This window comes from Pyrus communis, chromosome 14 (assembly GCF_041283825.1).
Source record: "Pyrus communis isolate YQ-2024b chromosome 14, ASM4128382v1, whole genome shotgun sequence".
Classification (NCBI taxonomy): domain Eukaryota; kingdom Viridiplantae; phylum Streptophyta; class Magnoliopsida; order Rosales; family Rosaceae; genus Pyrus; species Pyrus communis.
Window position 1 is genome coordinate 21,352,368 of NC_142578.1, and position 22,782 is coordinate 21,375,149.

At 36.7% G+C, this 22,782-nt stretch overlaps 2 protein-coding genes and 2 pseudogenes across 2 annotated transcripts; 3 read left to right on the forward strand and 1 right to left on the reverse strand.

The window, feature by feature from the left end:
* Positions 1-1,165: 1,165 nt before the first annotated feature.
* LOC148691378 (uncharacterized) lies at positions 1,166-3,547 on the forward strand (annotated as a pseudogene).
* Positions 3,548-8,871: 5,324 nt separating this feature from the next.
* LOC137712124 (FHA domain-containing protein At4g14490-like) lies at positions 8,872-10,561 on the reverse strand (annotated as a pseudogene).
* A 2,334-nt stretch (positions 10,562-12,895) lies between these two features.
* On the forward strand, positions 12,896-15,983 carry LOC137713917 (transcription factor bHLH130). Its single transcript, XM_068453271.2, has 6 exons — positions 12,896-13,979; positions 14,727-14,827; positions 14,911-15,078; positions 15,195-15,260; positions 15,353-15,421; positions 15,505-15,983. The coding sequence occupies exons 1-6, from the start codon at positions 13,508-13,510 to the stop codon at positions 15,574-15,576; spliced, it is 948 nt and encodes a 315-aa protein (XP_068309372.2). The 5' UTR covers positions 12,896-13,507; the 3' UTR covers positions 15,577-15,983.
* Positions 15,984-19,714: 3,731 nt separating this feature from the next.
* LOC137713786 (ras-related protein RABA4d-like) lies at positions 19,715-21,480 on the forward strand. Its single transcript, XM_068453138.2, has 2 exons — positions 19,715-20,049; positions 20,761-21,480. The coding sequence occupies exons 1-2, from the start codon at positions 19,715-19,717 to the stop codon at positions 21,203-21,205; spliced, it is 780 nt and encodes a 259-aa protein (XP_068309239.2). The 3' UTR covers positions 21,206-21,480.
* Positions 21,481-22,782: the final 1,302 nt, after the last annotated feature.

Consider the following 22,782-nt stretch of genomic DNA (forward strand, 5'->3'; position numbering starts at 1 on the left):
CCTTTATTTCTATCAAAACCAGAGAATCATCCAAATGGAATCCATAAAATAAAGTCTGCAAAGCCCATATACCATTATCCCCCAACCCTCAAAACTTCCCATTGTTATCACGAGAGAAGCCCTCTTTAAATCATAGGTTGCTTTACTTTTTTTGGGGCGCCAAATCTTCACTTCTCTTCTTTCTTTGCAAGCTTTTCAATTTTTATTTAGCCTGTGAGCTTTTTTCCTTGTTTGCAAGTTCTTTTTTACTGCTGTTTCAGGTGTGTGGCTCTCCCTCATGGTTAGTATTATTTTTGTGATAGATTTGATATTGTAAGTTAATTTAATATATTTAAGTGTGATAGATTAAAAATGGCAAGTAGTAGTAGACCGAGTGGAGCTAATGTGCCTGGTGGTCTTGATGTGGCATGGAAATATGCTCGTCCAATAAAAGGCAATAAGCATGGCACAATATGCACATTTTGTGAATCCACATTTCAAAGTGGTGGAATTACACGGTTAAAGTATCATTTGGCCGGATTTGATCCACATAAGAGTGTAAAGAAATGCAAAGAAGTACCACCAGATATTAAGAAGGAGGTAATTGCATGGATAAAGGATAAATAGTCTAGCAAACAACATAAGAAATCTGTTGAAGAAAACATAAGATCTACAACAAGAGGGGGATACATGGGCAATAAAAGTAGCAATCCTGTTGATGATGATGATGATGAGGATGGATATGCATATCCTCCAGACATGCACCCTGCGGAGAAAGAAGATTACCTTGTTGCCATTAAAGCGTCGAAGGAAGAAGAATGGTTTAGGCAAGGAGGAGTTTACATAATAGGAAGTAAACGATTTGCAAGGGGAGCAAGTGGTAGTAGTCAACCACATTATCGCCGCACTCAAAGCCTTCGAGACCCACTCCGATTTCCTCCGGTACCAATGCCACACAAGAACACTAGAGCAAAACAGAGAACAATCAAAGGCATGATTAGAAACTCAGCAGAGGTACTTGCAAAATACTGTAGCAAATTCTTCAACTTGAGAATGTGGCTCCTCAAAAAGCAAGTTCCCCTCATTTCAAGAACATGATTGCTGCAGCCTAATAAGCAGGTTTTGCTTTATTCCTTATGACTTTCCTTTATTGAACTTCAATATTCTAAACACACCAATTGCTAATATGAATTCGATTATATTAGGTCAAGGCGTAGCCACACCATCGCCGTATGAAATAAAGCATAAGTACTTAGATATGGAACACACAGACATGCAAGCATATGTGGAAAAGGTAAAGGAAGATTGGGTCGTGTATGGATGCACCATCATGAGTGATAGATGGACTTGCCTGACGAGGTTGTCTATAATAAATTTCATGGTCTACTCAAACGGGAAAACAATTTTTTTAAAATCAGTGGATGCTTCAAATAAAACCAAGGATGCAAAGTACATCACCAAATTGTTGACGGATGTCATAAAAGAGGTTGGGCCGTCAAATGTTGTTCATATTGTCACCAATAATGGTTTAGCCTTTGTTAAGGTTGGAGAGATAATGATGAAGTGGTATCCTATTTATTGGACTCCTTGTGCTGCATATTGCATTGATCTAATATTTGAAGATATTGGGAAGCAAGAGTTGGTGACTAATGTCATAAATAAAGCTAGGAAATTAACAAACTACATTTACAATCATGGTTGGCTATTGGCTCGGCTCAGATGAGGATCTTCTGTCAAGGAGATTTGGTCCGACCCGGTGCAACTCGGTTTGCGACAAACTACATCACCATCAATAGCATCTTAAATAAGAAAGTTAGGCTGAGGCAACTTTTTACAAGTGAGGAATGGTATAATAGTCGATTCAGTGAATCAGAAGAAGGGAAGAGAATTGAAAGTTGAGTCCTTGATCATAGATTCTGGGATGCCATGGAAGGAGTGCAATCCATCTATGAGCCTTTGTATAACATCCTGTGAATTGTTGACACAGAGGTAGTTCCTACAATGCCTATCTTATATGATATGTTTCACATAATGAAAGAAAAGATTTCTAAGTTTAAGGGAAAAAAATGGATTCTCAAAATCATCATTCACAGATGGGATGTCACATTATCTCATCCGTTACATCAAGCTGGTATGTTTTAATTTCTTAGTAAAAACGTGCATCAATTTTTAAATTTGTACAACGGGCATTAACTAATCTTCATATTTGTAGCCCACTACTTGAAACCTAGATATCAATATGAAATAGGGGTTGGCCATAATAAAGAGTTACTTTCAGGACTCTAACGCATATTTGAAAGGTTGAATCCAACTGCAGATAGAGGTTTGCAAGCATTTGGGGCTGAGGTAAGTGAACACAAAACAATGTCTTCCTCATTAAGTTTAGGTTTATGATACTGAACACAAAACATTGTGAATCCAGGTGATAAATTTTAGAGACTGTAGAAAGACATTTCACACTAAGATGGCCGTCAAATCAAGAAAATTGATCCCCCCAGCAGAATGGTGGAATCTTCATGGTGATTCTGCCCCGAACTTGCAAAAAATTGCTATACGTATATTGTCACAGACAGCATCATCATTGGCATGTGAGCGAAATTGGAGTACATTTGTTCTTACTCACACGAAACAAAGGAACCGTCTCACATATACTAGGTTGGAAAAGATTGTCTTTTGCTATTATAATATGAAACTTAAGCTAAGTGATGAAGAGGCCAAAATGAACAAAGTTGCAGAAAATGACTACATAGACCTTCTTGACATTGCAGGGCAACCATTTGATGCTGATAATAATCCAATTCAACAATGGATTATGACAGCTCACTTGGATGATGAACAAGGCAACCCTGATGCTGTTATAGCACAACATGCTGCCTAAGAAGGAGTTGATGTTGATAGAGTCATATCCGAAGATGTTAGGAGTGGAGATACTTCATCATTTGAAAGGGATATGCTTGGCACTCGGCAAGGTCAAAGACGTCCCTTGAGAGACGATGCCAGTACTAGTAGAAAGGAAAGTTTATCCAATTCGTAAGATAATGATGGAGGAAGTAATGTTGGATCAGGGGGTAATGAAGAAGGAAGACAATATAGCCCATTTACTATCGAGGCTGATTTTACTCATGCCACCCAAGATGAGGATCATGGATGCAGAGAAGCTGGACCAGGCATTGGCACAATTGGGAAGCAATACTCAGGGAAAAGAAGCCAACTAATCAATCCATCTGAAGATGACATGGCGATCAGTTTTGGATCTATGAGCATAGGAACTAGACCTAGTACTAACTCGAATGAATCTTATGATGGCTATGGGTATGTCATGTCTAATTATAGTGGAACTAGTTATGGAGCTCAAGATGATGAAATGGACGATGGACCTATTAGTTGGATTAATCCTAACTATCCCATGCATGGGAGGACAGCAGGGAGCTCAAGAGAGACATATGTGCACTATGTTCAAACATGGCTTACAAACTGGTCGGGTTACATGACTTGGTATGACTATTGTATGAATCTAGATGGTTGTTCCTCATTGTTTGAACCTCATAGGAGCTCTTCATTTATGTAGTTGGACACTTATCTAAATTGTAATCTAATGTTTAAACAAACTATGGATTTATTCATGGTTTATTCATTCTAATAAACATTTTATTAGAAAACTTTTCGTTAACGCGCATTACTTACCACTTATATTTCATCATATGTATATCTTATTATTAGTAAATTTTGAGTTTTATTTGTTCAATACATTCATTGATAATGTACATAACATCTATGAAATTTTTAGACCAAAATTATGTGTTTCAATGCCTATATCTGTCATTTTTGTTGATTTTTTCCTGATACATAAAATAATAACGATATATCTCCTGAAATATCAGTAAATTGGAGGCCCGATATTATCTGCACGGCCGATATTTTAATCCTTCAATAGGACAACGATATTCTTATAATTTTGGGAGAAAAATGTTTAATCAAATATCTAAAAGGATAGATGTTTAGTCTAAAATATTCAAATCTTACAAGAAAATAATTTACACATCCATTTTTTTCTTGCCAAGAAAAGTAATGCATAGGAATAAAACAAATTCATGCATGAGGATAAAAAAATGTGTGAAAATTATTTCTCTTGTGCAACAAGGCATTAACTCACTCACAAATATATTGTTCAACAACTTCAGACCGAACGCCCTGTAAATATATATTATCCTCACATTTGTGTGGGTTGAACTTGAGACTTACATTTTTTTTTAACAAACAATGTTATCTACACTAAAGGGTAGGGAGAGTGGGTTAATCCTCACAATTAACTAACAATAATGTGGTTTAAATTCGTCTTTGACAAGAATCGAACTTAAGAGCTCTTACTTACAAGTGAATGAATATTATTATATCGTAGTATTTTAATTTATTTATATGATTGGCAATTATGGCTAAAGATTGCCAAAAGTGGAGGTAGCATAGAATCTGAGGATGTCACCAATTCTTTTGGATTCCCTAATTGGAAATTGCTTTACATGTGTATGTATCCTCAACAAGATATGGGAATCACTGAATCAAAGTGGGGTTTTCAGTGATTTTAATTTCTACAGTTCATGCCTCTTTTGGGTCCCCACCACACCATTCTCTCCTCCCAGAAGCAGAAACAGAAAAAAAGTGATTTTCCGGCAACCACATATGCAAACTCTGCCTAAATTAAAAGCCCTTTATAAGATATTGGCTGTTTCTATGCGGTCGGGTGTTTCTTTAGAGATTTTTTTTTCTATGTATCCAAAAATTGGGCTGATACAATATGTATTATAAGATCAAGTAAGAAAGGTATCGTTTGGTATGCAGACGGGACGGGACGGGACGGAACGGAATGGGACGGGAAGGGAAGGGACGGGACAGGATGGAACGAAACGGAGCGGGAGCAAAGATGCCATCGGATGAAAACAAGGAGGAAGAAGGAGACAAAGAGGTTATAATTTTGTGTTCCACGGATGTGGAATGAGTCGTTCCAGGAGATGAGGTGGAACGAAAATTCACCCAAAACTTGTCCTGTGGAACAGCTCGTTCCACCCGTTTTAGGCGCACCAAACATGGGACGGAACGCCTTGTCCCACTCTGTTCCGTCCCGTCCTACGTACCAAACGGTACCAAAGAGAACCGGATCAACAGATTCATTTGATTCATGATTTATGAATATTTAATTACGGATTTTAAAGAATTTTTCCAAAGAATTTTCTAATATTTTAAATTGAACGCATAGAAAATTCAAAAGTAAAGTACGTTTTTATGCAAGTATATTATAACACAAGATATATCTAAGGGAGGATGGAAGTAGGGACCATGGTTACAAAATCATTTGAGTTTGGAAAATATACATGTAAAAGTTTTTGAGGATCTTTTGAATATTTGGTGCGTGTTCCTTTTGTGTAATAAATATTTGATGTAATACATGTTAAGCATATCTCAATATGTTGCATTAGCAACACTCGGCAAGTTCTTTTTATATTACTCATCTGATTGCTTCGAAATACCTATATTTATTGACATGTGCATAATAAGCTCATCAAATAAATAAACTGATTTTCTTTTTTTTTACGTTTTGTGTTTTGTTTTATCTGAAAAACTTATATTTAACACTAACTCTCCAAAGTTTAAATCCTGGATCCGGGTGTTTTTGTTGTGTGCTAAAAAGTTACAAGGGAATAGGCAGACTTCTTGAGGCAAATGCTGCCTCACGTGGCCTTGTTGCCCTCCACACAGACATTTACCCTTCGGCCCCCTCGAGGCAATGGGTTGATCCTCTCACTATCATTTATCATTTTTTAATTGACCTTTTTATTTTCTGGGTTTACTTTCTATACTTTTATTATGATTTTATATCACAGGTACCACGAGACAATGGGAACTGGGAAGGGGCACCACAAATAAATTCACAAAAAGTATGATGGCTTAATTCAACTTTAATAAGTTTGGTAAATCTATGATCTTGATTCCATCCACGAAACTGTGGTCCTTCATAGGATATGATCTAGATTCTTCTACTTATCTTAATTTTAATTTCTTTTTTAGATAGGTTTTGGGAGTTTTAACGAAACACTCATGTTACTATTTACTTTTAACGAAAATGATATTTTTACTCTAAAAAGTCAATTTTGGTACTATTCACTTGCAACACTTTTTTGTCATTTTGATTAAAACTCAAAGTTTTCAAGTCATTTTCATTAATTTTCCTTAGATTTTATCTGTTTAATGAAAAAAAATAAAAAAGTTACTCTGTATATTTGAATTTTACTAGCACAAAGTGAAGTAAGTTTCGATGTGACTACCGATGGTCTTATGAATGAACTAATGTTATAACATGTAGTGTTATGAATCAGTTACCGATGGTCTTATGAATGAACTAATGTTATAACATGACATTTATTCATTAGTACTATATCTTAAATCCATGAAGTATTAATAGTTGACAATGAATATCTCGTTGAGGAAAGGAGGACCTTAGACCATCTCCAATCGAACGAGGGTCAGAGGGTTAAAACAAGTTTTAGCCCTCTGGTCCTTCAAGATATTAATATTTTAATGAACAATGTAAGGCCATATTCCTTACCATCTTCAACCGAGGGTCAAAGGGTCATAGGGCTCGTTTTAGCCCTATCACAAAAAATCGTCCCCAACTTAGAGCCAAAGGGTCATAGGGCCAAACATAATTTATTATTTAAATTTAAAAACTAAAATAACTTGAATTGAAAAACTACAACAACGTAAATTTAAAAACTACATTTATATTTAAAAATTACAACTTAAATTTAAAAACTACAAACTTAAATTTAAAAACTACAAATTAAATTTAATGTTATTTAATGTTGTTTCATGTTACTTAATTTAATTTAATTTAATGTTTTTAATGGCTTATGAAGTTATAGGGAAAAAAAAATTTTAATTTTTGTAAAAAAATAAAAAATAACGACTAATTGACGTCAACTAGCTAGCCGTTGCAATTTGAATTCTGGCTCGATGCCTGCTGGTTCACTGCTTTGGGCAGCCCGGTTGGCCCTTTGGCCCTTTTTTGTCCATTGGGGCCCACGAGCCCTTTGGCCTGACCCTCGATTGGAGACGATTTTTGGGCTATTTTCGGCTTTCTGGCTCTCTAGACTCTTCGGTTGGAGATAGCCTTACATGTGCCTCTAGGTAATTAAGCAACTCCTATATTGGCAATTGGTTTAATATTAGAGCCTCAACTTTCTTCATAGTATATGGCCAGATTGTCTCACGTATGAACCCTAGCTGCACACATGCATTAAGCAACTTGTGTTGTCTATGTGCTAGCTTAAAAATTTGTCACACGTGAGGGGGCGTTGAGAGTGAATCCCACATTAGGGAAAAGAGAGACCTTGCATGTGTTTATAATTGGACTACTTCTCATGTTGCCAATTGATTTTATAGTAAAAACTTAACTTTTTTTTTTTAATTTTTTTATATATTTTTATATCAATTATATATAGTTCATTCACGTTATAGCATATAATTACGTCTCCTGGAGCATGAAACCTACTTTGTAAATTGGAAATTTACGAGAAAAAATTGAGTAATTTTTCATAATGATGGGTCTGTGGCGTTCCAAATCCAGTTTTGTATTAAGATTTGCATCTATTTGTTAATATTATACTTCTAAGACCATAAAATATAGCTCTATCGTTCAGTCATATTAAAATCAATAAGAATTTGGTTCATCCCCACCTACAAATAATCCTTTCTATATTATATATAAACGTGTATATACTATAGAGAGTCACATAACATGACTATTCTACTAATAAATTTGATTTTAGTTCAGAATGATCAAAACATAGGATCAAAACAAGTGATTGATGAAATTTGACCGATAACATACCGTTTAAACTTTAAAGAGAGGATTTTAAAACGTATAACATTACATGTAGTAGCAATATGTAAATGATAGGAAAATCATTATACTCTAGGTCTATAGAATATAACCATGTCATTCATTCAAATTATAAGATGTAGTAACATTAGGTGAATAATAGAATGTCATTACACCCAAAGTCTATAAAATATAGCTACATCGTTTATTCATATCATAACACATAATAATATCATTGAAAGAATAATATTTAGAGTTAAAAGTTCTTCAAAAGAGGAAGCACAAAGAATGACAAGTAGATTTGTAGCAGACGACTCTTTTATAAAAAATACAGAATTCAATACCTATATCCGAATTACCTAAAAATTGACGACTCTTTTATTAAAACTAAAGAATTTGATACTTATATCTGCACTACCTAAAATTTGAAAATGTTACTTTCATATGTTCATTACATCATTGGTGGAATAATATATGTAATGTTGCTTGCAATTCTAGGTGGTTAGTCACTTTTCTAAGCACATATTCGATTTTACATAGAGTATCCATCTCGATTGCCTTTTATTTTTACAATAATTAAAATACGATACTTATGACATGATAATATTCTTGTGCTGATCTACAGTTTATTGAAATTTATTTTCATTTGTAAGTGAGATGTCTTGATTTGACTCATAAATGACGAATTCGATACCAATTAATTAAACTTGACTTATTGTGTGGTCTAACTCACAACCCCAAGATTTTCCCTCTCTCTATCATTATCTTGGTGATTTTTAGCAGAGCATCTGCTTCCTATATAGCAGTTTAAGTGAAGTTTTAAGCGCTTTCATACATAAACTCTTGATAACATCCTACTTTGGAGAAAGTCAATTGAAGCGCAATAGTTTTACGTACCAAGTAAGAATTCATGTCGAAAAGAGAAACTAGCAATTAACAATCTAGGAATAACTAAAAATTCACAAAAATAGAAAGAATATAAGTAAAATTCATACTAAGAGTAGTTTATGCTTATGTCGTCATCTAGGAATAACTAAAAATTCACAAAAATAGAAAGAATATAAGCAAAATTCATACTATGAGTAGTTTATGCTTATGCCGTCATGGAGGAATAAATTCCAACTTTTTTTTAACAAGAAACAAGATATCTATAACATAAGAGCTAAGTCATATATAACAAAGCTAAGCCACCACAAATTGGCTATTCTTAATTAGGCATTACCGTATTGAACTCACAACTAGTTACCGTTTTAGTATTCACATGAGTGAATGATTTCACGTACATCGAGTTTGAAATCTCTATCTAATTTTAAAACTGACTACACAACATTTACTTAATACAGTCATTCATTGACGATCATATATTGCAATTAGATGTCATTATAGTATATCTAATCATTAATGACATTTAGTACTACGGTCTAGTGATATTTCTTTTTACTTGTAAGTGAGAGGTCTTATGTTTGATTCTCGCCAAAGGCGAATTTGAACCACATTGGGGCTAAGTTCACTCTCCCCTCTTAGTGTAGATAATATCAGTTTACTACCGTCAAGTTTTATGGTTTTCAACATTTAGTACATGAAGTTTTTTTTGTCCCAGAGTCATACCTAAAGTGTTAATTTTGGAACAGTCTCATACATCTGTTAGAATGGTTGTTAAGTCTTCTGTTAACTAATGACATAACGCCCATGTGGACAATGACTGAGCGCCACGTGTCATTAAAAAAAGTTAAAAAAGTAAAAAAATTTAATTAAATAAAAGTATTAAAAACAAAAACAAAAAACCCAGAACACCTTCATCTTCCTCACTCGACACCCTTCCATGCCCTCCACCCCCTTCACGGCTCCACCCCTCCATCCCCTCCACCTCTCAACCATCGACACCCTTCCCCTTCCCTGATACCCACCCCTACCACCAAGCCTTTTCTCATTCCCAAAAAACCCAGCCTTATCCCTTCCCCCAAAAACCTGGGTGCCGCGATGGGGTTTGACAACTGTCCAGATTGGTACAATGTTTGAGGAATAGAGCGAAGGCCGTCCCCACTACCGGCATCGGAGGTTGTGGAGGTTCTGACGGTACTTGGGATCTTCCCCAATTCCTCGATCCTGGAGTTCCGAGTTTGCCTCGTACTCACTTGTTGTGCCAAATTTTCCTCAACAGGCTTCTCCTTCATAGCTTTAGTCTTCAAAACCCTAGCTTTGGGCAGTCGACCCCTCCCTCGTTTCCCTGCGATCTCAATTTCCTCAACATTCGCTCTCTCCACCTCCGATATCTCTTCGATCTCCTTCGCAAGCCTACATTTCCTTCCCCGACTCTCCAAAACCAGCACCGCAGTAGCTTATGTTGCGGTCGCCGTACGCCTAAGGTTTCGTCTCAGTCGGCTCTCTTCGTACCCGGCGATCCTCACCTAGATGGAAGTGTACTCCCAATTTTGATTTCGTCGTCATTGGTGAGATCCATGAGCGTATTTGGGGGGATATCCGACCATTCAAAATCGTGCGGTTTGAGGAGTCGAGGTCTCAGAGAACCCATTTGCCTGATTCAGAATCGATGGAAAGGTGCTTGGAGGAAATGTCGGAGTCTTTGATCGAGAGGTTGTTGCCCCGAACAACGCGGCCGATTTGGACCTTGGATCCGAGTACGAATTCGAAGGTTTTGCCCTTCCGCGGACCTTGAACCATTACCAATTTGAGAGCTGAAGGCTCCATTTTTGGCAGAGAAGAAAAGAGGGAAAAAGTTTTTGAGTTTTGAAATGCTTTTTAGAGTGAATGAAGAGATCGTGAGCTCGAGGTCCTAGCCATGGGCGTTGAGGATCTCCATGCACAAATCGAAATCTACAAGGCTTGTGATCGCTTGGAAATACGCTAACTTGTTCACATCAACCATCTCTACACGCAAATTAGGGCTTTCCTGGGAGCCGTTGAGGGATGGAAGGGTGAAGGGTGGGGAAGACGAAGGCGTTCTGGGTTTTTTATTTTTTATTTTTATTTTTTTAATACTTTTATTTAATTAATTATTTTTTTAATGACACATGACGCCCAATCATTGTCTACATGGGCATCACGTTATCAGTTAACGGAAGATTTAACAGCCAGACTAACGGATGCATGAGACTGTCCCAAAATTAACAGTTTTGGTATGATTCTGGGACGAAAAAAACTTCATGTACTAAACACAAAACTTGAGGGTAGTAAATTGAGATTTACCCGAATAAGAAAGACAAAAAGAAAGAGACAGCGTGCATTTACCGACAACAGAGGTTTTTGGGGAAAGGCGGCGCCTGCAATTTTAGAGGCAAAAGCCAAAGCCAAGGAAGCCAAAGCCAAAACTGAAAACGACGACAGGAATCAGATGCAGCACGGAATTTGGTGCTCACGGGATGGGGCTAATGTTGACGTCACAATTATGCCCCTTTATCCATGCCAAATGCCAATCCCATCTCTCCCATGCGGCCATACGTCACAAACTAACAAACTAAATTGACCAAAAATATACAAAAAAAAAAGAAAAAAAAGAAAAAAAAAGATGTTTTAACAAAAAGTTCACGGTACTGTTTACTTTAACAAAAAAATCACATTTTTACACTAAAAAGTCAATCATGGTACTATTCACTTTACCTTTTATTTTGTCCTTATCGTTAAAACTCAAAATTTTCGAATCTTTTTTATTAGTTTTCCTAAAACATAAACTAACAACCTATCACTCCCTTTTCTATGTTCTTGTAACGTTGCTTGGTGATCACAACTGTTTATATTCAAGCAATGATTTAGAGATTTATCTTGCAAAAAATCAATTGAGTTAAAAAATTATTTAATCAACCATCATAGGATGATGTAGTGGTTAGGGACGAATTATAGGTCTGTATTCCACACAGCACGTCCTGGGTTCAATTCTTGGCATTGGTGAATCACACGATACTGGCCAGGGGATGCTAAAATGGCTATGTGAGTCATTCCGGGCCCAGAGGGTGGACAGCCGTGGCGAAGCCACCAGCTGGTCCTTTTTAAAAAAAAAAAATTTAATCATTTAATTAATGTTATTATAGTTTTAGTGATTAATTGAAAAATATTGTTCATTTATTTGTTGGATGACCATTAATTTACTAACTAATTTTGAATTTAGTTAATTTTCGTAGAGATGTCTTTAATGTTTTCCTTCAGAAATAGATAATTTCAATCATTGTTCAACAATATAAGATGAGAAGGCTAGAAGGTCCACGTAAGAAGACTGTTACCATTCTCCAATTATTTTTCTTAATTGCTATATTAGCCAAGCACGCGCATGACTAATTTTAGCATTTCTGGCAAGAACATGTGGTCGATCAAGCATATGAAGAAGCTTAACTATCCCATGACACATGATTTTTTTTTTTTCTCTTGTAAATTATAACATCATTAATCAAGTTTAAAAAAAATTAAACTGTACATAGTCAGATATATAAACAAGTCTTTTTTTGTAGATGAATGAGTAAATGAAAGGATATTCTCTTGGCTATTTTTACAATTGGTTAATTCGCCTTATAATAAAACTACAAACTATCATGTGCTAGCCACAATTAAGTATCGAAGTTATAAAAATAAATATCGTGAACCTATGTAAATGTTTATTTGAAGGTAAATTAATTCAGCACTCTTTCTCTCATTTTGCATAATCCCATTTATTTTTGTCTTATATATATATATATATATATTTTTTTTTTTTTTTTACTTTATTCGATATGAACTAAAGACCATAAATAAAAATGTGCATCAAGAAAAATCATTGTTAAATATTATATTGCTTATTCAAAATGAAAATTTAAGGTTACTTAGTATTACGATCTGTGATATTTATTTTCACTTGTAAGTAAGATATCTCATATCGATTCTCACTAAAAACGAATTTGAATCATATTATTGTTAACACATTATAAGGTTTGATTCACTCTCATATATCTTTAATGAAGATAATATCGTTTGTTAAAAAAAAATTAAAAAAAATTTTAAACCAAAAAAAAAAAAAAAAAACAACCTAGAAGATACGCAGGCGTAAAAGGAAGTAGTAAATGGGCAATTTAGCAAAAGAAGCACAAAAGAGAAAAGGTAGGCGGTGAGGCTTGGAGACACACCAGATATTGAAAGCTCTCTGTACTTTTCCATTGGCCGCACCCCAACTCGTAAACCACATGCACCAAGCAACATCGCTCGCTCTCTCTCTCTCTCTCTCTCTCTCTCTCATCAGCTCAAGATCTTCCTTGAAGCTAATCTGAGGCTCGCAGTCAATCTCTCTCTCCAGCCTCTGCAAGTCTGCATCTTTTTTTCTCTACTTCCATTGCACACAGACCTCAAGGGTCCGTTTAATTACGGGGACCCTGTTTATCCTCTACTTCTAGCTAAGCTAGCTCTGTCTCTCTGGGCTTACGCTTTGGTCAAGCTTAGCTTTTTCACTTCCGGTTGCTTCTTCCACAAGATCTTATCCCACTCTGCTTAAAAACCAAGCTTAAAATTTTCTCTGAGAAAGTGAAAGAAAAAAAGAAGAAATTCCCAGAATTTTCCTGGAAAAGCTACGTTAGCACTGAGAGCTGCAGCGTATGCATAATGGTCCGCCAGCATCAAATTCTACCACGAGCCCATTAATTCAAATCCCCTACAGTAGCAAGCAGTGCACCGCCATTCATGGATTCAAATACCCACCAACTCAATTCTGGGATGCTCAGATTTCGCTCCGCCCCGGGCTCCCTCCTCGCCAATTTCGCCGACGGCGGCGATTCGGGCCTTCACAGTAAAAACCCAGTTGAGGGTTCTTTGGAGTCCGAGAGATTGTTCTCCAGATTCGCGAATTACAGCCATACCAACGACTCGGATTCTTGGCCGTCGAGTTTTCAAGAATTAGACGATAAATCCGTGGTGACGGCGACGAAGGCGGCTGTGCCGGCGAGCCGGGTGAGTTCACAGGGAGGGTATTCTGGGCTGCTGCCACCTCATTATCCGAGGCAGAGCTCGTTTAATGGCGGATATGGGTTGGCGGGTTCGGGTGCAATGGAGCATCATCACACTGCGGCCAACAAGTCACTTCATTCAACTTCAAATGTTGTCAGACAAAGTAGCTCCCCAGCCGGCCTTTTCTCCAACACCTCTGTTCAAAACGGTATTGTGTTTTCTTCTCCCTTTCATTAGCTTATGGCTTTTCTAACGTGAACGATATTCTAATCTAATCTAATAACTACGAGGACGGAGATTTGAACTTAGATATTCATTTGTTTAGTTTTTTTAATATCTTAATCATTTATTTAATTTTTTTCACCATGTCATTGTATGATTCCTGTTGTTTCCATCGTAGATTCGATATCCGAGTATGTTAGCTTGAAGATTTTTCTTTTGTTTTTTGGTAGTAGATAAGAGATACATTGATTTGAGAAGCTCATTTGCAATTTGTTAAGAGTTAACAAAAAGAGAATGAGTTCGTCTCTCTCTATAGATAGTTGTATAATAGGATCCCGAGCCTGTACATTAAGCCTGTACTATTTATAGGCTACTTTCAATGCAGAAGGTGGGAGATTTGAGTTTGGGCAGTCAAACAAACGTGTTCTGGATACATTTGTATTCCTCTGTGGTTGTGTAGGATATGATTGGTTTAGAAAATTTAGATGATAATCTACGGGATGTTTGATTTCTAACTTCATACATTTAGTTGTCAAGAGCATCAACTATCAACAAGTATAATATATTTCGGAAGAACGAATTGATACTGTGTTTTCTAAGGAAATTGATCCGGATTTGCTGCTGATAGATTAGGATTAGAATCTTTCAGTAAATTGCAGATGCCACCATTAAAAAGTTACACTGCATCGTACTAATGGAGATTGCAGTGTTGATACTCGGTTTTATGTTACAGGTTTCCCATTCGGAACTTGGAACAACTCATCAAATTTTCCAGAGAATATTGGTGGCCTGAAAAGAGACCATCATGATGGGAAATTATTTTCTGTTGATCAGGTACGTCCTTATGGTGGATGTGGTTGAATTTCCGCAAATTTTTGTTGCCTATTTAACTCATTCTGAATAAACTTCATGGTTAGAGCGGGGAGCTTGAAAACCGGAATCATGTATTATCCCATCACCTCAGTTTACCAAAAACTTCAGCAGAAATGGCCATGGAAAAGTTCTTGCAACTTCAAGATTCTGTACCTTGCAAAGTTAGAGCAAAGCGAGGTTGTGCCACTCATCCTCGAAGCATTGCCGAAAGAGTAAATATTTTTCTATATCCTATAATTAGTACATCCACCATGCAACTTCATTGTGGTTTTTTCCCTTTAGTCTTTTGCTCGAACATTGATGACGCTAAGGCATAGTCTATTTACAGGTGAGAAGAACACGGATCAGTGAACGAATGAGGAAACTACAAGAACTTGTCCCGAACATGGACAAGGTAGAATTTCACATAAGCATTTTAATTAGCCTCAGATTTATTGTCACACAATTGTGTTCGGAAACTCATTATATTCTTTAAATTCTTGGCAGCAAACCAACACGGCAGACATGCTAGATTTGGCGGTTGATTATATTAAAGATCTTCAGAAACAGTTCAAGGTATCAAACAAGTTAAATCGAGAAACATTGCACTGTGGACAAGCATTATCAGTTGTTACTCACAGAAGTTTATTGTTTTGCAGACGCTTAGCGATGTTCGAGCAAACTGCAAGTGTTTAAACATGCAGAAGCAGGTTTCGAATCGGACCGTTTGACGTTCTTTTCTGTACAGTAAATCAGGAAAGTGATGGGGGAAGTGGGTTGAAACCACATAATATATTTTCCTTTACGCAGTGAAGAACAAGTAGAAACTAAACCAACAAAAGAACGCAAAAGCAAGTAGAGGGAGCTATTAGGTAATGTAGTTTTTGATGGGGGTGTGATGTAGAAGGTTGCTAGATTTTCCACCACAAACATGGAGGGGACCAGGTCTTGTATAAACAAGCAGCTTGAGTTCCCAGTACACAATATATGAAATAAACATAACTAGAACGTACGGGAGATGTTCTAATAATGTACTCTTTATTTTTGTATTCATGTCATTTTATGTAAGGATATTGACAGATTCTTAACGAAATTATCAAAATGATTCATGGATAAACTCAAAAACCGATTTTATCAATTTTTATTGACAGAAACCAAGTGACTGAGTCATGACAATCTTACGTAATTAACTAAATTATTGATGCCAACCTCAATTATAATATGAAATGCTTTAATGGCATGGTATGTCTCTCTTTTGGTTACACACTTGTTTTGTCTTTTGCCACTGAGCCTTATCCTGTTTTGTAATGGACTACCAGATTTGAAGAGTTTGCTTGTCCTTATTTGGAAGACAAACAGTAACGTTTCTGTGTAGCTATGTTTCCCTTTTCTTTTCTTTTTTAATTAATAATCCAGCCACAACTTAATTCGTTATATTCAACCTTTTCAATGCCCTCCATTTTTAGGGCTGGTTTGATGCTTAGAATTGTATATATAATTCGTTATATTCAACTTATGTTCAAGGAAGATTGGTTTTCGAATTTTTATCCAACTGAACATAGAATGTTGAACATTGGTTACGAAAAAAATTTATTGTGGATGTAAATTTTCGCCATTTTTTTCTTGGACAAAAAAGCATCTGCAAAACAATTAACACCTAAGGTTAAGGCCAAGAGCCTCACGCGCCTATGATGAATGGTGGGGCTTTGACCGAAGAACCTCCGATGCCAAAGTTAGAATTTGAGGGAAAAAATGTTTAGAGAATTTTAGGAGAATAATTAGACTTAGGTTTTGGAGAAAATCAGTGGCTATGTATAGGGGTTTAGCCGGCCCTATTAGGAGAATTGGGACCGGCCACATTTGGTTGATTGGTAGGATTGATTGCAAGATATTATGTAAAAAAATATCTTGCAATTAATTTGGAAATTAATCAATTAATTAGGTAATTAATCAATTAATTTGGCAATTAATCAATTAATTTGGCAATTAATCCCAATTTGAAAAGAATGATTGGGAGTTACCTTATGAGTGAAGATTTGATGAGGAATGATGAGAGGGTTTAAAAGAATACCATTTGATCTCCTTTGACCTTGATTGAGCCATTATTGTTCGCTGCTTGTGCATGGAATTCCCGGTGTGCCTCAAGGGTAATTTTGTCATTTTCACCCAAAGTCCACATGTCGCCTCCATAATTTTTTTGATTATTTTTGGCTCCACAAATGGCCCCACACCTACTGGGCTGCTCACAGGAAAGGGCTGCAGGTGTAGAAATCTCTAACTTTGATGCAGATTCCCACTTGGACTTGGAATTAGATTCTTTTAGGAAAGGGAAATAAATCGTCTCCAAAGCCTATTTAAGCCTACCTTAACTAGGGGATTAAATCAACTTTGGAGAGAAATTATTTATCCCTACAAGAAAGAGAGAAAGCTAGAGGAAATTTGTTCCCCCTATTTTATCACTTTTCTTTGCTTGTCCGTGCAAAGAACCATCTTCCATTGATTTTTTTGTCTTCTTTGCAAGTGGTGCTGCCATGAGGCAGCCGTCAGGGTGGTGCGACACATCGGCTAGCAGGGGCTAGAAGTCAACTTGGCATGGGTAGATGATATGGTATGGCAAGGGCCACAACTTGTGCTGCTCGGTTGATCGTGGCAGGTTGCAAGGCTGCTTATCGATATGCTGCTGGAAAGGTTCGTCATCTGCCCTTGTCCTGCTTCAGGACACTTCATCTGAGACATGTTGCAAAAGCTGATTCACTAAAGTCGTCTGTTGTGCGAGGGTGCTTGTCAATTCTATGACTTGTCGGGATAAGTGTTATTCGTCATACATGATGGAAAGGCTAGGATGGTAGGTTTCCCTATAGTTGGTAGAAGTGTACTGAACTCTGGGCGAGAGATTTGAGTTAGGAAATGTTAAATATGTGAAGAAATGGGGTGAAAATGCCCTCGGTTCAATCGTCGGCCCAGAAATCTGAAGTCGGGATGGTTAAACTGATCTCGGACTAGTTTGGATTGCTTGGAAGGCCACAGAAGTGGGCTACGTAAGCAGGTCGAGTCACTGGCGTGGACTGCTCTGCGTGCGGTGTGTGTGGATGCTAAGCTTGCTTCTTCCACAACACGACTTGGGCTACTGTGCTGCTAGGGCTTGGGCTTGATAATGCTTTGTGGCGTAGGCCTTTGCGTGCTAGGCTTCGGCTGCTGACATTTGGGACTGTTGCTGTGAGGTGGCATACTCACCCTGAGCAGTGGGATCATCGAGGGTTGCTGCTACCACGGTGGTGCCTCGAGGGGATGGTGTCGCTTCATTCATCAGCGTTTTGAGCCTCGTAGATCGTCATGGTCCAAATTCTTAAACGTTGGAAGTTTCGTTTGTCGTGGTTTCCGAATCTCTAGTCATTGTACTTTTCTTTTGCATTTATTCAAAGAATTTTATAAAAATTCTAGGAATAAGAATGTACGAAAAATCTACAAATGAATGAGAAATTAGAAACGTTGAATGCGAGAGTATTCTTCGAGCGTGTGAATCAAACTCTCAATGAAAGCACCAATTTGTGGATGCAAATTTCCACCTTCTTCTTTTTGGACGAGAATGCACCTGCAAAACAATTAATACCTAAGGTCAAGACCAAGAGTCTCATGCGCCCACGTTGAATGGGGGGCCTTTGGCCGAAAAACCTCTGATGCCAAAGTTAGAATTTGAGGGAGAAAATGTTTAGAGAATTTTAGGAGAAGAATTGGACTTGGGTTTTGGAGGAAATAAATGGCTATATATAGGGGTGTGGCCGGCCCTATTAGGAGAATTGGGACCGGCCACATTTGGTTGATTGGTGGGATTGATTGCAAGATATTATGTAAAATAATATCTTGCAATTAATTTGGAAATTAATCAATTAATTAGGTAATTAATCAATTAATTTTGGCAATTAATCCCAATTTGAAAAGAAAGATTGGGAGTTACCTTATGGGTGAAGATTTGATGAGGAATGATGATAGGGTTTAAAAGAATACCATTTTGATCTCCTTTGACCTCGATTGGGCCGTTATTGTTCGCTGTTTGTGCGTGAGAATCCCGATGTGCCTCGAGGGTAATTTTGTCTTTTTAATCCAAAAGTCCACATGTCACCTCCATAATTTTCTTGATTATTTTTGGCTCCACACTTATCATTTCACCACAAATCATCACTTAAAATATTTGAAAATTTTCCATCATTTATAACTTTGATATACATTATCAATCTGTTATCCAATTCAATAGATACCAATGGTGATCATAGTTTTGAGAAGTTTCACTAGTAGAACATACTACATAGGTTGCCAAACTTGCAATTTGTAGAGCACGGACCATATTCGCTATAGGAAGGCTTTTTGACTCATAAAATTTTGTGTTTATGATTGGAACCGTTAATATTATGATACTTTATGTAAAGATCATCTTTGTACAAATTTAATAAAATATAAGATCGTTTAGTGATTGAATTGTATAGTCTCCCGCTTTACCAAAAAACCACTCCAAGAATCTATGTTGACAGCAAAAAATCTCCCGAACTAGCCGAAACTATTGTTACCAAAACTATCGGGATCCCACCATGTGTACCAAAACTATTGTACCAGCAAGTACACCAAAAAAACTGTTTTCGCAGTGAACTTGAAAAACCGTTAATGGGACCCGCACTAGCCGAAGGTTTCCCCGCCTCTAACTCCTCTTTCCCTCTCTTTCTCCAACAAACTCCTCTTCCTCTCAAACCCTAATTTTACCACAATTCCCATTCTCTCCCCCTCTCTTTCTCTAATTTCCCGAACCCACCCCAACCCCGCCCGCTGCAGGCAGCACAAGCTTTTAATCTTCTAGTCGATCTAATAAAATGTACCCACATGATTGATCTGAAAAATTTACCATCATTATTTCATGTAATTTTGGTATTTTATGTTCCAGATTGTGGGGTTGAGAATCAATCGGTTTGGGGTCCGGTCGTGGCCAGGATGTCGAATTTATACGGAGATTACAATCAGAAGATTGATTATGTGTTCAAAGTCGTGTTGATTGGAGACTCGGCGGTGGGGAAAACACAGCTGCTCGCGCGGTTTGCTAGGAATGAATTCAGTGTGGACTCAAAAGCCACCATCGGGGTTGAGTTTCAGACGAAAACCCTTGTTCTCGATCACAAGACCGTCAAGGCGCAGATTTGGGACACAGCTGGCCAAGAAAGGTTCGACATTGCATGCCTTAATGATCATTTTTTTTTTGTTACAATCACACGATCTTATTTACCTTATATTTTACTTTAGATGATGATGATGGAAAAACTGTAATGTGATTATTGTTTATAGATCATAATGTATGCATGCTTGTTAAATGGATGGTAACAATAAAGGAATATAATAAGGATCCAATAGTGTTTGTTTTCGGATTTTCCGTTCAATTGTAACCTTAAATTTTCTTAAACAAAATTACGATTGACCAAGAAAATACGGTGTTCGATGATCACAGATTTGTAAAGATTTGATCTAATGCCTGGTATGAAAAATAGGAATGATCTCGCTGAGTTATATATCGTTGTTTGCTTATCTAGGATCGATTTGTTGTTACGATCAGGTGTGACTGGATTTCGATGTAGAAACATATTTATTGCTCATCTCCTATGAAGGAAGATAAATGACATCTGCAAATGAATATCAACATACCTTATGATTCAGTGAAAGTTACGAAATTCATGATAGCTGAAGCTGCTTTTGCAATGAAAGGGATAAGAACTTGAAAAATAAATAAAACTTAGATGCTTTTGTTTTTCGGTTTCTTTGATACTGTGCTGATTTCCAATATTTGAAAGCATAGTTTGTGTTTATATATTTCCGTGGGATTTCGATTTTGCTTGCAATGTCATAGACTCCTAAACTCATCCGCTTTAGTCTCTCTTCAGGTACAGAGCAGTCACAAGCGCATACTACCGGGGAGCAGTAGGAGCAATGTTGGTTTATGATATGACTAAGCGTCAATCGTTTGATCACATGGCACGGTGGTTGGAGGAATTGAGGGGGCATGCTGATAAGAACATCGTTATAATGCTCATTGGCAACAAATGTGACTTGGGGAGTCTTCGAGCAGTGCCAATGGAGGATGCACAGGAGTTTGCTCAACGAGAAAACCTATTTTTTATGAAAACATCTGCTCTTGAGGCCACCAACGTGGAAACCGCATTTTTGATGATCTTAATGGAGATATACCGGATAATGAGCAAGAAGCCGCTTGCTGCTGGTGACCTAAACAGTGGAGATTCAGGGCTTCTAAAAGGAACAACAATTATTGTTCCCGGCCCGGATGGGGATGGTGCTAGGAAGGGTGGCTGCTGCTTCTCCTCCACCTAATTTCATTGAACTTCACTTTCTCTTTGCAATTTATTTTCGGGGAAATATGTTTCATTCGGGCTCCTCCGTCCATTTCATCTGCATATACTTTGTAGGAGAAGAGATTGTAGTTTATATATGGCAGTGTTTGATTGTATTAAACAGATGAGGTACCTACAAGCCTAATTTACAGAAAAAAAAGCCTCCAATTGTATCTGGAATTGGAAAGCTGTTTCTTCTATTTAGAATATAGGAGTTTTTGTACACAATTTCTCAGAATTAAAGTTTCATTTGTATTTTGGTCGCTTTCAAGGGCAGAATTCGAGTATTTACGTTTTATATTTTCTGTTTTCATGCATTTCCATATGCTGCAGTTCTTAATTAACTGTGTGCTTGAAGCATAGTACATGATACGACATCATTGAAACATGCCTTGCACTTGAAGCTACTGTTATCACTACAGAAGAGTAATTAACAGCATTGACAGTTTGCAACGCAACCAAAATCATCGGCCTACGTCAATTCGGAATTCTTGGTGTGTCTTGGTGGTTTCCTCAACTCAGTAGAGAGTTCATATACATATGAAAATCGTCTACGTAAATTGTGAGTGAAATACTGAACAAAATCATGATCGTAAAGTAACTATATATAGAGTTACGGATAATGGTGTTCCTCGTAACAAATACAGAATCAATAAGAAAGATGAGTACCAAAATACGGACAAAGGACGATGATCTTGAGTACCAAAGTCAGAAATTGGGCAAGAACGAGGGCTCCCCCTTGTGCCTTGAAAGCAAAAACAATTAGAACGATGAGTACCAACGGTGAGGTTTCAGAGCCTTAGAAATTTAGTTAACATTGCAATGAGTTTGTAACAATTTTCGAATTACTTTCCAATGTATAACGAATTATTACGAATAGTGAATAGAGATTTTTCAAAATGTGCTAAATTTTAAAACGAGACTTGGAAGCACCAAGAATACAAAACCCGCTCATTAGATCTACTCCAACTCTTGGATTAAAACTCAAATTTTAAGTTCTAAACTTACCCCAACTTACTCCAACCCTTGAGACAAATGTGAGTTAAAACCTTAAACTCATTTTTGGGCCAAATTTAGCCCAGATTCCCCCTGGATTAGTGGGGCTGACCCACCATATATGTATATTTTTTTTAGTTGTATATTTATAAATTTATTGAATCCAACAACTAAAATTTAATTCGATCAAATAACGGTAAAAAAAAAAAAAAAAAATCTAACGGTCCAAATTTAAATCTAACTACTAAAGTAATTAAAAAAAATTGTTTTATGTGTTTCATATTCTTTCGTAGTATGAGTTTCATGGTGCCGGTTTAGTGATTTTTAAATATTTATTGGATTCTAAATATTTTTAGGTTAAAATGTTCATAAAATTAAATTAGAATAGTTTACATATTTTTTTTTAAGTTACTTTAAGAAAAAAATAATCCTAAATTCATTCTTTAATAATCTCGGACTAAAAATTTAACCAAGAAGGGTTGGAGAAGAAAAATTGTTCCTGAGTTAAAACCTAAATTTTTTGGGTTAAAAATTATAAGTTTTAACCCAGCAAATTAATGA